An 11,786-nucleotide genomic window follows, 5' to 3' on the forward strand; every position below is an offset into this window, starting at 1 on the left:
TCTAAATTGAAGAAATGTCCTCACAAAATTGTAATGATATGTTCTCGGATCATCCTCAGGGATATTTCTCAGACTGTCGCCAATAGCCCATTGTCCAAATTTAGTGCGACGTAAGAAAATACCTACTTACCATTGTTTCGTGGTCTTTAGGGGTTGAAAGACCGGTCACCGGTGCGGAGTTCGATCCTCCGCTAGGACCCACCAAGTAAATGCGATATACGTGCTCATAAAATATTTGGAATCGTAAAACCTGAGATCTGTCGTGGAGCAGTAACATGACTGCTGGAATCTGGAGAAAATTTCCTGTCTTTTCTTATCTATGTCTAAATTGAAGAAATGTCCTCACAAAATTGTAATGATATGTTCTCGGATCATCCTCAGGGATATTTCTCAGACTGTCGCCAATAGCCCATTGTCCAAATTTAGTGCGACGTAAGAAAATACCTACTTACCATTGTTTCGTGGTCTTTAGGGGTTGAAAGATCGGTCACCGGTGCGGAGTTCGATCCTCCGCTAGGACCCACCAAGTAAATGCGATATACGTGCTCATAAAATATTTGGAATCGTAAAACCTGAGATCTGTCGTGGAGCAGTAACATGACTGCTGGAATCTGGAGAAAATTTCCTGTCTTTTCTTATCTATGTCTAAATTGAAGAAATGTCCTCACAAAATTGTAATGATATGTTCTCGGATCATCCTCAGGGATATTTCTCAGACTGTCGCCAATAGCCCATTGTCCAAATTTAGTGCGACGTAAGAAAATACCTACTTACCATTGTTTCGTGGTCTTTAGGGGTTGAAAGATCGGTCACCGGTGCGGAGTTCGATCCTCCGCTAGGACCCACCAAGTAAATGCGATATACGTGCTCATAAAATATTTGGAATCGTAAAACCTGAGATCTGTCGTGGAGCAGTAACATGACTGCTGGAATCTGGAGAAAATTTCCTGTCTTTTCTTATCTATGTCTAAATTGAAGAAATGTCCTCACAAAATTGTAATGATATGTTCTCGGATCATCCTCAGGGATATTTCTCAGACTGTCGCCAATAACCCATTGTCCAACTTTAGTGCGACGTAAGAAAATACCTACTTACCATTGTTTCGTGGTCTTTAGGGGTTGAAAGATCGGTCACCGGTGCGGAGTTCGATCCTCCGCTAGGACCCACCAAGTAAATGCGATATACGTGCTCATAAAATATTTGGAATCGTAAAACCTGAGATCTGTCGTGGAGCAGTAACATGACTGCTGGAATCTGGAGAAAATTTCCTGTCTTTTCTTATCTATGTCTAAATTGAAGAAATGTCCTCACAAAATTGTAATGATATGTTCTCGGATCATCCTCAGGGATATTTCTCAGACTGTCGCCAATAACCCATTGTCCAACTTTAGTGCGACGTAAGAAAATACCTACTTACCATTGTTTCGTGGTCTTTAGGGGTTGAAAGATCGGTCACCGGTGCGGAGTTCGATCCTCCGCTAGGACCCACCAAGTAAATGCGGTATACGTGCTCATAAAATATTTGGAATCGAAAAAACTGAGATCTGTCGTGGAGCAGTTACATGACTGCTGGAATCTGGAGAAAATTTCCTGTCTTTTCTTATCTATGTCTAAATTGAAGAAATGTCCTCACAAAATTGTAATGATATGTTCTCGGATCATCCTCAGGGATATTTCTGCAGCTCCAGTGCGGCGTTAAATAAAGTACTTACCTACTAACTGTTTCGTGATCGGTTAAAAATCTTCTATTTATTATAAACCGCAGCTAATTTGCACTTTTTTGACGATTTTAATTTACACTTTTGAAACTAATTTCCTAGCAAAGTTTTCTAATCAAAATTAAATGTCGTAAATAAAGTTTAAGGAGAGTTAAGTATTCAACTTGTTAATCACACAACTGGGAAGAATTGTGAATAGCTTCAAAGAAAGTGTATCAAAAAGAACTTTATGTTCCCTTCTTAAATATTTTGATTAGTTTCTCGTGAGTTACATTTCCGAAAATATCGGATTTAAAATGAAATTCTGTAACATTTTCATTTTCGTGTTATTATCTTTGACAAAATCGGTATTCACTTCAGAAAATGCAACTTTGGGCATGGAGACTTTGATGGAATATTCATGGCGATTGTCGGAAGCAAGTAACAACTTTGGTTTTAATCTCCTTTCAAGCATGGTTACACAGAAGACAAAAAATATAGTATTTTCTCCGATATCTATATCTACTACATTGGGATTGATATATCATGGATCAAGAGGAAGCACTGCAAAGGTAATATTTTAAATCTTATTCACAACTTTAAAAATCTATAAATCTTGCTAAACTTTTCGCTTTTGCTTTTTGTTTGCAATTCTAAAAAAGTTATTTTCCTATACCTTTCTAACTGGAAATACTGTAATTTTTGCTTAGGGAGGCAGCATTTGACAGTGAATGTCTTTTTTTTAATAACAATTTTCTAGTACCTCTGCCCAAAATTAGTTGCTACATTTAGATCGAAAATTTTGCTCGAGCCGCGATGGCTCAGGGGATAGAGCGTTCGCCTTCCAATGAGGTGAACCGGGGTTCCATCCCGGTGACGGCAGGTCGATATGAATTCCGCACCCGGGTTGCACCGACCACAGTGCTGGCGTGAATAGTGCTCAGTGGTAGACTGATCATGGATTAGAGTCCTCTTGCCGTCAGGGTAACCGTGGGAGGTTCTCGTGGTCTTCCTCTCCATGTAACGCAAATGCGGGTTAGTTCCATCAAAAAGTTCTTTAAAAATAGAAATATGTTACTCTATTATTGTTAATTAAGCTATTATCATATTAATACGCATGTTTCAGACTAAAATTCAATTCAAATTTACTGTCTTTGGGAAATGTCATCCTCGAAAGGATTAAAAGTCGGCACGTCAGGTATGATTGAAAATCACGAACTTACAGACGACTATCTATAATCTTAACAAAACATCATATATCGTTCAAGTTAAGAATATAACACTAATCATTTTAATCTTATCTTTTTTAACTATAAAAATAGAAATTTTAGAGATAAACTTAAGTCATAAGATCAAAAGCAATTGTGTAATTTAGCTTTTTCCTATATTCCCAATGTTGCAAGTTCTGTGATTTTATAGTACAGTATTTAACCTTTTTAAAAGCGGAACTGTTTTTACCAATTTATTTGATAAGCTTAGCAAAACTACTAACTCAAATTTGCTTATTTATTTTAATCAAATAAATTCGAGTCTAATATAATTGAAATAAATTGATGTTTTTAAGCATATTTCTTTTTCGTAAGATTGTGTATATATCTGATTATTTTATAATAAAACCAGAATCATTTATGTCACTTAAAACTTTACATATTTGAAACAATATTAAAATTTTAAAAAAATATTTAAAGCAGACTAAAAAGGTATTGGCTTTACAAAATATTTCCTACCAATACGATTTAAACAGCAGTCATTTTTTAAACTTGATATTTTAGATGCGCAGACAGATTTCTCCTCTAATCCAATTATGAGGAACATATTTTAAACTAAGAAACAGTCTTACTTTCCCAATTCGCAATTTGATATATACATGGTTTTCCATTATTACCAAACATAATTCATACATATTTTTAGAATCCTTGTTAAAAACGAAGTAAAAAGTTATCAATCTTAGGAATTACAAAACTAATACTTATGCCAGAATAAAACGAAAACGTTAGTGAAATGGGATAAATCACATCTAAAAATTGCATAATAAATGTCAAAAACTGTTTATTAACGAAAGCAAAACGGTGGAGTTGATAGGTGATGCTCAGAAACACCTTCAACTTTCATCAGGCAATTAGTCTGGTTTTGATTCTTTTAATCTTGCTTTCCTTAATATTGATTCGTCATATTTTGATAGCGTGTTTGTTTTTTCCTCGTTTAAACATATTGAGACTAAGGTGAAATGTGTGAAGGTTTGCAATTTTGGACAAGGGTTCGAAAAAATATTAAGGATGAACCCCCTATGTATGGGATTCATACATTCCTTCTAAAAATTAGGAACTGAAAACCAAAGAATTTTATTTGAAATTACCACAACATTTTAAATGCTCCATATAAATAAATCTAGTTGCTAAATCTATGTAACAATATTGAAACCAGTTTTCTATCTTTTAAGACAGTAAGGGCACTTTCAAGCAAAAGTTTTTTTTAATTATATTCACCCTTAATATATCATTTAAAGATTCATGTCGAAAAAGAAACAATAATGCACTTATTGGAGGTCGGTAATTAATATTCAAGTAAGTGGAAAAAACAATGAAAACCTATCGCGTCATAAACGAGGAAGGCGAGATTAAAAACATGCAGTAAGAAGCTCAATGGAGAAAATCAATTATAAGAAAATTAAAGTTTCATTGAGCAATTAAAATGGTTTAGTTGGTTTTAATCCCATTCCTCATCAGTCAGATTTTGGTAACGATTGTTCCCGCTATCGTATAACATTTTTCATCTACAAAGTCCAATTGAAAATTAACAAATACGATCGGAATTAAATTGTGATCCCTATTGTGAGTTCTTTTAATTTCTATTCAGTGACGATTCGAAAAATATGTTAAGGGTGATGATTAGGCAACACCAAACAAAATATCGAAATCTACATTTAATTATTTTTCTTACAGGAACTGGAGGATATTTTGGGCTATAAAAGTTGCAACTTAACTAGAGCTGAAGTTTCCACAGCTTTTCGATACCTTATAAGTCATCATCTGATAACAGAGAAACCAATTGCTTACATCCTGGATATGGCAACAGCATTATTCGTCAATAAACTTCTCAAGTTGAATTCCACTTACATAAAAGATGCTGAAGAAATATTCCGAGCACCGTTAGAAACATTTGACTTGGCTAGCAGATCAAAAACAGTGAATCGAATTAATGACTGGGTCCGCAACCAAACAAGGAATAAGATAGTTGGCATCGTAGAATCTCTGGATTCCTCAGAAGACTTGATTGCTGTAAATACTCTGTATTTTAAATCGAAGTGGATGACATATTTCCCCGAAAAAAATACCAGAAAACAGACGTTTTATAATGCGGGGAAAACGCCAAAGTAAGTCCATATATTTAGTTATAAAGTATGTCCATGTATTTGTAATTAAAGAGCTTTTAATTAAAGTTATTTTTCGATGGCTCCGTCGTAATAAAATTATGCGTTTTTGTGAATTATCTGCTATTTTTTAATACTGCTGTGAGTTTGCAACGGTAAATTCTGACTGTTGGGTCAAGTTTAGCCTGTCTAAAGCCAGTTTTGTTCCACTCTTAGTTTGAAAATGGCTCAAAACGTCAATATGGAGAAAAGTCACAGTTTTGTGAAAATGAAAAACATTTGTGGTCTAATTTTTTAATATTTAAAAACGTACTCTAATGCTGCTTTACTTGGGCTCATAAAAATTTGCAAAAACTGAGAATAAGGAAGTTATTTTGATAATTTTCATCTAGATAGAAAAATGTCGACAAATTGGCGAATTTTAAGAAAGTTTAACTTTTAAAATATTTAAGCTGTTTACCTGTTCTAAGGCTCAGATAAATCTTCCCTTCAAGATTATATATATAGCTTAAAATCATCGCATTGCTTCAAGAGTAAGGCAAATAAACTATGACTTTTTTATTTTCCTTAGCGACAGAGCTTCGAAAAACAGCGTTAAATGTTAAAACTCAAACATTTATAATGCCATGAATCTAAAGTTCTCAATATTGAAATTCAATATAAATTAGTCAAAATGTGTGGCTACAGTCAAATAGTTAGGAAATAAAATACACAAAGGAGACATTAAAGGAAGTATATCACTGTGCAAAAATTGTAAAAGTAAGAAACATTTCATAAAATAAAGAAGAGCTGATTCGGTACTTTAATAAGTAAAGTCAATTTCACAAACGCATATCTCTCCCGACAGTATTTTTTATAGTAGCTGTTTTTAACAATTTTTGTGTGCTTTAAATGATATTTTATAAGTTTTCGTAAATGTGACTTTCATGTGTGAAGAAAATTTAAAACTTAAATTTCTTAAGATAAGCGTTTTTTCTTTTCGTTACATAAATTATACCAGACTCTATAACAAAATATTGACAACTAAATTTGCCAACATTTAATTTTTTTTAGAATGCCTAGTGAATGTTCGACTTAAGTTGAATTGAAGGAAAAAATAAATTGAAAGCTTACAAAAATATTTTTATTGTGAAGATGACAGTCAGAACTAATAATCTTATTTTGCCCACATGGATGGAAAAAGTTAGCTTGATCTCAAGTCTTAATTTTTCCAAAAACTTTAAACATAATTTTAAGGGAAAATATTGTCATGATATCCTCTTTATTGGCATTACAGCCCAGGTTGGGCCTTAGCCGGCTGCACAATATTTCTCCAGACAGCTCTGTATCTGACCTTGATCTTCCAGTTTGAGATATTTAAAATTTTTAAATCGTTCAAGACATCATCCATCTTTTCTTTGGCTGGTCTGCCTCTTGGTCTTATCTTTTTTTGACATAGTCCAAGTCTTGCAACCATATCTCACTACGGGAGGGATGATTGTTATGAAACTTTTTAGTGCAATTGCTCTCGGGATCAATTTATTTTTTAACAGAAGCTGACGTGAAAAGTAGTTTTGGTACCCTTTCTGGATTCTGCAATTTTTCTGAAATTGTATTTGAAGTGTTTATAATTGATCCTAGACATGTAAATATCAAACAATCTAATATTTTTACTCTAATGGTCCAACTCGATTTTAAAGATAAATAAATAATAGAAACTCTTAGACATTAAGTAGTAAACCGATTTGCGTGTTACATTTCACCATCTGCATAGATCCATTTATATAATTAGGAGCCAACTCGAAAATCTTAGTACTCAACAGCATTTAAGGCGGTAGTGAATTGAAAACGGAAGGTAAACTTAGTTTAAATAGTTTATATAATTTAATTCTTAGTTTAAAATTTTACTGCTTTGATGTGAAGTTTTTGCCGAGGTATCTGCCTTTCAGCACCTGTCTCTTTATCTGCATTTGTTAAAAGTGGCAAAGGGCGAATGAACATGACTCGAAGATCGAAAAGTTGACCAGTAGATAAAGTCGTAGCTAAAACTATTATCAGTGAAGAGGGAAGAATTATTTCTCATTAGCTGATGCTCCGTTGAAAATTTTGCTGTATAATTGTTAGGTCTAATATAAGTAGCTTGTATATAGTGGTGGACATATATCATATCTATTGAATCAAATTTATATAATCATATTTAAAATTATATAATCATATTCTATATTTAAAAAAAAAGAAGAAATTTCGATAAAATTCCTAGATATTAGAGACATAAATGGTATATATTTTTTATTATAGATTTCTTAGATAACTTCAATAACTTTAAATGTTTGAATTTCAGAAGTATATATTGATAAAATTACCTTGCATTAAATTAAACTAAACTCAATGGCACGACAGTCCATAGAGGGCCAAGACCTAATGTGCCCATCTCAGTTTTCTTGACCTTGGGCTCTGGGGTGCAGGGGCAGATGTTTCGGTCGGGTGGTCAGCCGAACGCGGAACCCCCAATGTTTAGTTCCCAAGCATGCTTGGTACTCATTTATCGATCCACTGACGGGATGAAAGGCTGAGTCTACCTTGTCCGTCCCGAGGATCGAACCCAGGACCTGTGGCACGGGACTGCAAAGCGTTACCACTCAGCCACCTGGCCACCCACTTAAACACCTGGGAAAAAAAATTATTCGATGAATTTACATGTTGACTATAATTCTTTTGTTTATAACAGATTAGTTACAATTATATGTAGATTAATACTGTTTTTAGCTATAAACAAAAAAGTTCAAATGATGTTAAACATTATACTGTCTATTAACAGACCAATTTCAATGATATGTAAACTAATATTGTTTTGACTATTAACAGAGCAGTTCCAATGATGGCCCGTGAGGACACGTATCTACACTATGAGGACAATGAAGTAAGCATTATCCATCTTAGCTGCTGGGGCGAAAACATCAGCATGGTGATCCTTTTACCACACCGAATGGACCGATTGCCGGATTTCGAAAAGAGCCTTTCATCACAGAAATTGAACAAATACCTTTATGATATCACGCCGAGGATGGTTAAACTCAAATTGCCAAAATTTAATATATCTTACTCAACCGATGTAAGCCCTATTATTCATGAAATGGGTGCAACAGAAATATTTCAACCAACTCTTGCGAATCTGAGCGGTATTGTTTTGGATGGTAATGTTGCTGTTGGAGAATTGAGACATAAGGCAATGATTGAGGTAAACGAATCTGGTGTCGAGGCTTCTGGCTTTACGGCAGCCTTTTCTTTCAAGTCAGCGCCATTTCCTGACGATTTTCCAACAAAATTTATTGCAGATCATCCATTTCTGTTTTTGATAGTGGACGAGAGGACAAATCTTGTTTTGCTTATGGGTCGAGTATGGAATTTATAAATTTAAACATGATATATTTTTAAAGCATAGAATATATGTTTTTCAGTTAATGTATTTTAATTAAGTATGTTTAAAACAATCTCAGTTTTGCTAATTTGTTCAGCAGTAGTAATAAATATCTAAATATTTCGAACATGGTAATTTCTTCCATATTTACTAGCAGTTGTCTCTAAAACATTAAGAAATAATTTTTTATTTATTATATACTCTTTTAGCATGTTTTACTCACTTGACTTAAAAAGGCATTTCCAGAATTAATTTTTAAGCCTTTAAAGTTATTAGTAGCAGAAACCAGCAAATTTCAATAAAAAAGTCATTGAAAATATACAGTTAAAATGCGATGTACTAGTTAAGCCTAACTTTGGTGTATAGATAATCTGCCTAGTAGCAACAAACTTGCTTGTCCCCCTGACCATGAGAGTAAAACTTTCGCTTACCTATTTCTATTTTTACCAATTAAAAGCATTACATTTTCGATAAATCTACTGTTTAATATAATATAAAATAATTTTAATAAAACATAAAATATTTTTTATATTTTATTTTACATCTAATTTTATTTTTTTGAAACTATTAGCGATATTTAAATTACAGTAATATTAAATTATTCTTAAATTAATGCTTCTATGCTAGTTCATATGAGTATTAAACAAATCTACTGTTTAAAAAAGTTTATTAATAAAAAAAAATTACTGTAAATGAGTGATAGTGACAACTAAGTAAATTACAACCTAGGCTACCAAGACTAGGACGGAATGATGAAAAATTATCTAGTATATTGACTGTGATTATTTAAAATTAAATTTCCAACGGTTTTCCCCCTCTAAATTGGTATGCTATTACAGAAATTATTTCTGGTCTACAAGGAAATTCACTTTGGAATGCGACATGGTGAATAACAAATCTTACTTCTAAGAGAATTTCCAATGTCATATGACTTCCCCTTTAGATAAATTAGCTATCTGCATAATAACGTGTATTAGCGACATCAAAATAAAACCCACAATAATTACCAATAATTTTCATATCATTGAAAAAATCCATTTACAATATTCTTACAAAAGTTAATAGAAAATTTTTTGTTGCATTTACAATGTTACTTATTCCAAAATTGAGACAAGGCACGATTAAATAGTACTAAAAATACAAATTTATTCATGTTTAAAATAAACCCTTTTTACAAATATATTATAGGCTTTAGGGCACGACGTGAATTGCATGAAAAATAAACTTGATATTACTTTTCAACGATTGGCGGAGCTTATATAAATATATCACGATATAACAGGTGGGAAATCAATTTAAATTGAGAAATATATCCTGAAAAATTTCATTGGCGTCATTTTTAACAGTTTGTATTATTCATACGTTTTTAATAACAAATTACTGTGTCACTAACTGATATTCATTTCTTATTCTGTAAAGAATGACCTAAAATTATTAAAACGTTTGCATGTTTTTTAGTTTTGAAATTAGCCTGGAGCATAAGAACCTGGAATGAACCTTTGGCAAATCATAAAAATTATATAATAGAAAAATCATAAAAATTAAGTAGAATATCCTAAGAATTAAAGAAACAAATACAATGTGGCAAAATGAAACAATAACAACTTAGCACAACAAAGTAAGTTCTCGAAATCTTACCGAAATTCATTTTTATTTCTTTAATTGATTATCAGAGCATGATTTATACATAACATTGCGATTATATTTTTCATTGAATAATAAATGAGCAATTGACTTTTCATAGGCAATATTGCCAAACATGATATTACTCATCTACGAACCATTGCGAATAAAAATCTAACTGAAAAGGGAAGAAGAAAAAAATAATAAAATCTTTCTTGATAAACAAGATCCAGTGGCGCCATCTGTTATGAAAAAAGTCAAAACAGTACCTCATTAAGTTACATGAATGAGGGATAGACAGTGATGGGGAAGAAAAACTATTTAACTTCATGTGACTTGTACGAAAGATTGATAGTAAAGAAAAGCAAATAGATATTAAACCTTTGTTAAGCAACCCATATACACAGACCAGTCACATTAATGTGACTACCACCTACTTTCGACGTCAACATGAAATAACCAATCACAGAAGGCAGTGGAACGTATGTATAGGGTGTCCGAGGAGATGGGTAAACATGGCAATCATTAGCGTTATTAAATTTGAGTGATTTGTCCGAATTCTATTCGCGATCGCAAAGCTCGAATACGCCATCTGTCGAGAAGACAGGTTTCCTCTCTTCCTCTTCTCAGTTGTATAGGAATGGACTACGATGTTTTCCCTTTTCTTAATATTTTTCGTATTTCATTGTCACAAATATTTTTTGAAATATCCACAATGCTTTCTTTTAGAACAATGTTCATTGTAGTTTTCAGTTTCATATAGTTTCCTAACTTAAAGTTTTTTTTTTTTCTATTTGAAAATCACGACAGGAACTGATGTACTTTCTTCTCTTATGACTCTCCACCCGCTTGTGGTGAAAGTATGCGAAGTGTTTCCATGACTAGAGAGTTTTGCTTGACGCCACCGACAGCCCATTTCGATCGCAAATGGGGCAGGATCATTGGTTTTTCGCGAGGCGGTATCGTTAGCCAAACTTTTCGTAGCGTAGCGGTAGCAAGTTCAATTCCGCCGAAACCCTAGATGCATCTTCGTTCTATCCTCTAAATTCTATACTATCTGTCTGTCTACTTGACAGACTTATAAGTAGTACTTATTGCGCATACAAGCCTGCAGGTATTGGTACCTGCATGTAGTACTTTTGAGACGAAGGTGGAAGCATTTCCTAAACTCTTTGCATGCTCCAGTAATAAAAGCATACCATGCACGGCGAAATGGTACTGTCTAAAATCACCATAGCAGCAAAATGGCCCTCATTGGGCCAATATTCATGAATCTTGGCTCAATAAGGCTTCAAAGTGCCGTTATTGGCCCTATATACAATAGAATTGCCCGCCGATTCATCCGGTATTTAACAGCCACTTTATAACCAATATCTGTCTATATAGAATTGTCAGATTTACCCGTTATATCCATTATTTAGTCGATTAGGTTCTATATTGGTCAATGTAGGCCCTTTTATAGATCATTCTAGGACCAATAAGGAAAAATATGGGCATCCCAATATTGGTCCCTAGTTAAATATTCTTATAGAACCCAAATTGAGTCAATTTTGAACTTAATTGGGGCCAAGGATAAATTGTTACTAGGGCAGTGACATAGAAGACGTGGTGCACCATGGGCCATAGATGACAGAGGTGAATAAACATGCGGTAATGCGTTTGGTTGAATAGACGCATTATGGAATAATTATTTGATTA

General features: G+C 33.3%; 1 protein-coding gene across 2 annotated transcripts; it reads left to right on the forward strand.

Moving 5' to 3' along the window:
- Positions 1-1,540: 1,540 nt before the first annotated feature.
- LOC107439086 (iripin-2) lies at positions 1,541-8,592 on the forward strand. Of its 2 annotated transcripts, XM_087163563.1 has the most exons (4): positions 1,778-1,982; positions 2,080-2,270; positions 4,641-5,071; positions 7,913-8,592. In XM_087163563.1, the coding sequence occupies exons 2-4, from the start codon at positions 2,097-2,099 to the stop codon at positions 8,457-8,459; spliced, it is 1,152 nt and encodes a 383-aa protein (XP_087019689.1). In that variant the 5' UTR covers positions 1,778-1,982; positions 2,080-2,096; the 3' UTR covers positions 8,460-8,592. The 2 variants fall into 2 exon arrangements, with proteins under 2 accessions (XP_042909828.2, XP_087019689.1); XM_043053894.3 differs by having other exon boundaries at positions 1,541-2,270.
- The last annotated feature ends 3,194 nt before the right edge of the window (positions 8,593-11,786 follow it).

This window comes from Parasteatoda tepidariorum, chromosome 5 (genome assembly GCF_982258835.1).
Source record: "Parasteatoda tepidariorum strain Cologne lab strain chromosome 5, Ptep-v5.0, whole genome shotgun sequence".
Taxonomy (NCBI): Eukaryota; Metazoa; Arthropoda; class Arachnida; order Araneae; family Theridiidae; genus Parasteatoda; species Parasteatoda tepidariorum.

Excerpts from the sequence above, each read along its gene's own strand:
- LOC107439086 (XM_043053894.3), top strand. The coding sequence starts at position 2,016 with ATGAAATTCTGTAACATTTTCATTTTCGTGTTATTATCTTTGACAAAA. Across the intron at positions 2,271-4,640 it reads CAAGAGGAAGCACTGCAAAG|GAACTGGAGGATATTTTGGG; the intron begins GTAATATTTTAA and ends TTTTTCTTACAG. Across the intron at positions 5,072-7,912 it reads AATGCGGGGAAAACGCCAAA|AGCAGTTCCAATGATGGCCC; the intron begins GTAAGTCCATAT and ends GACTATTAACAG.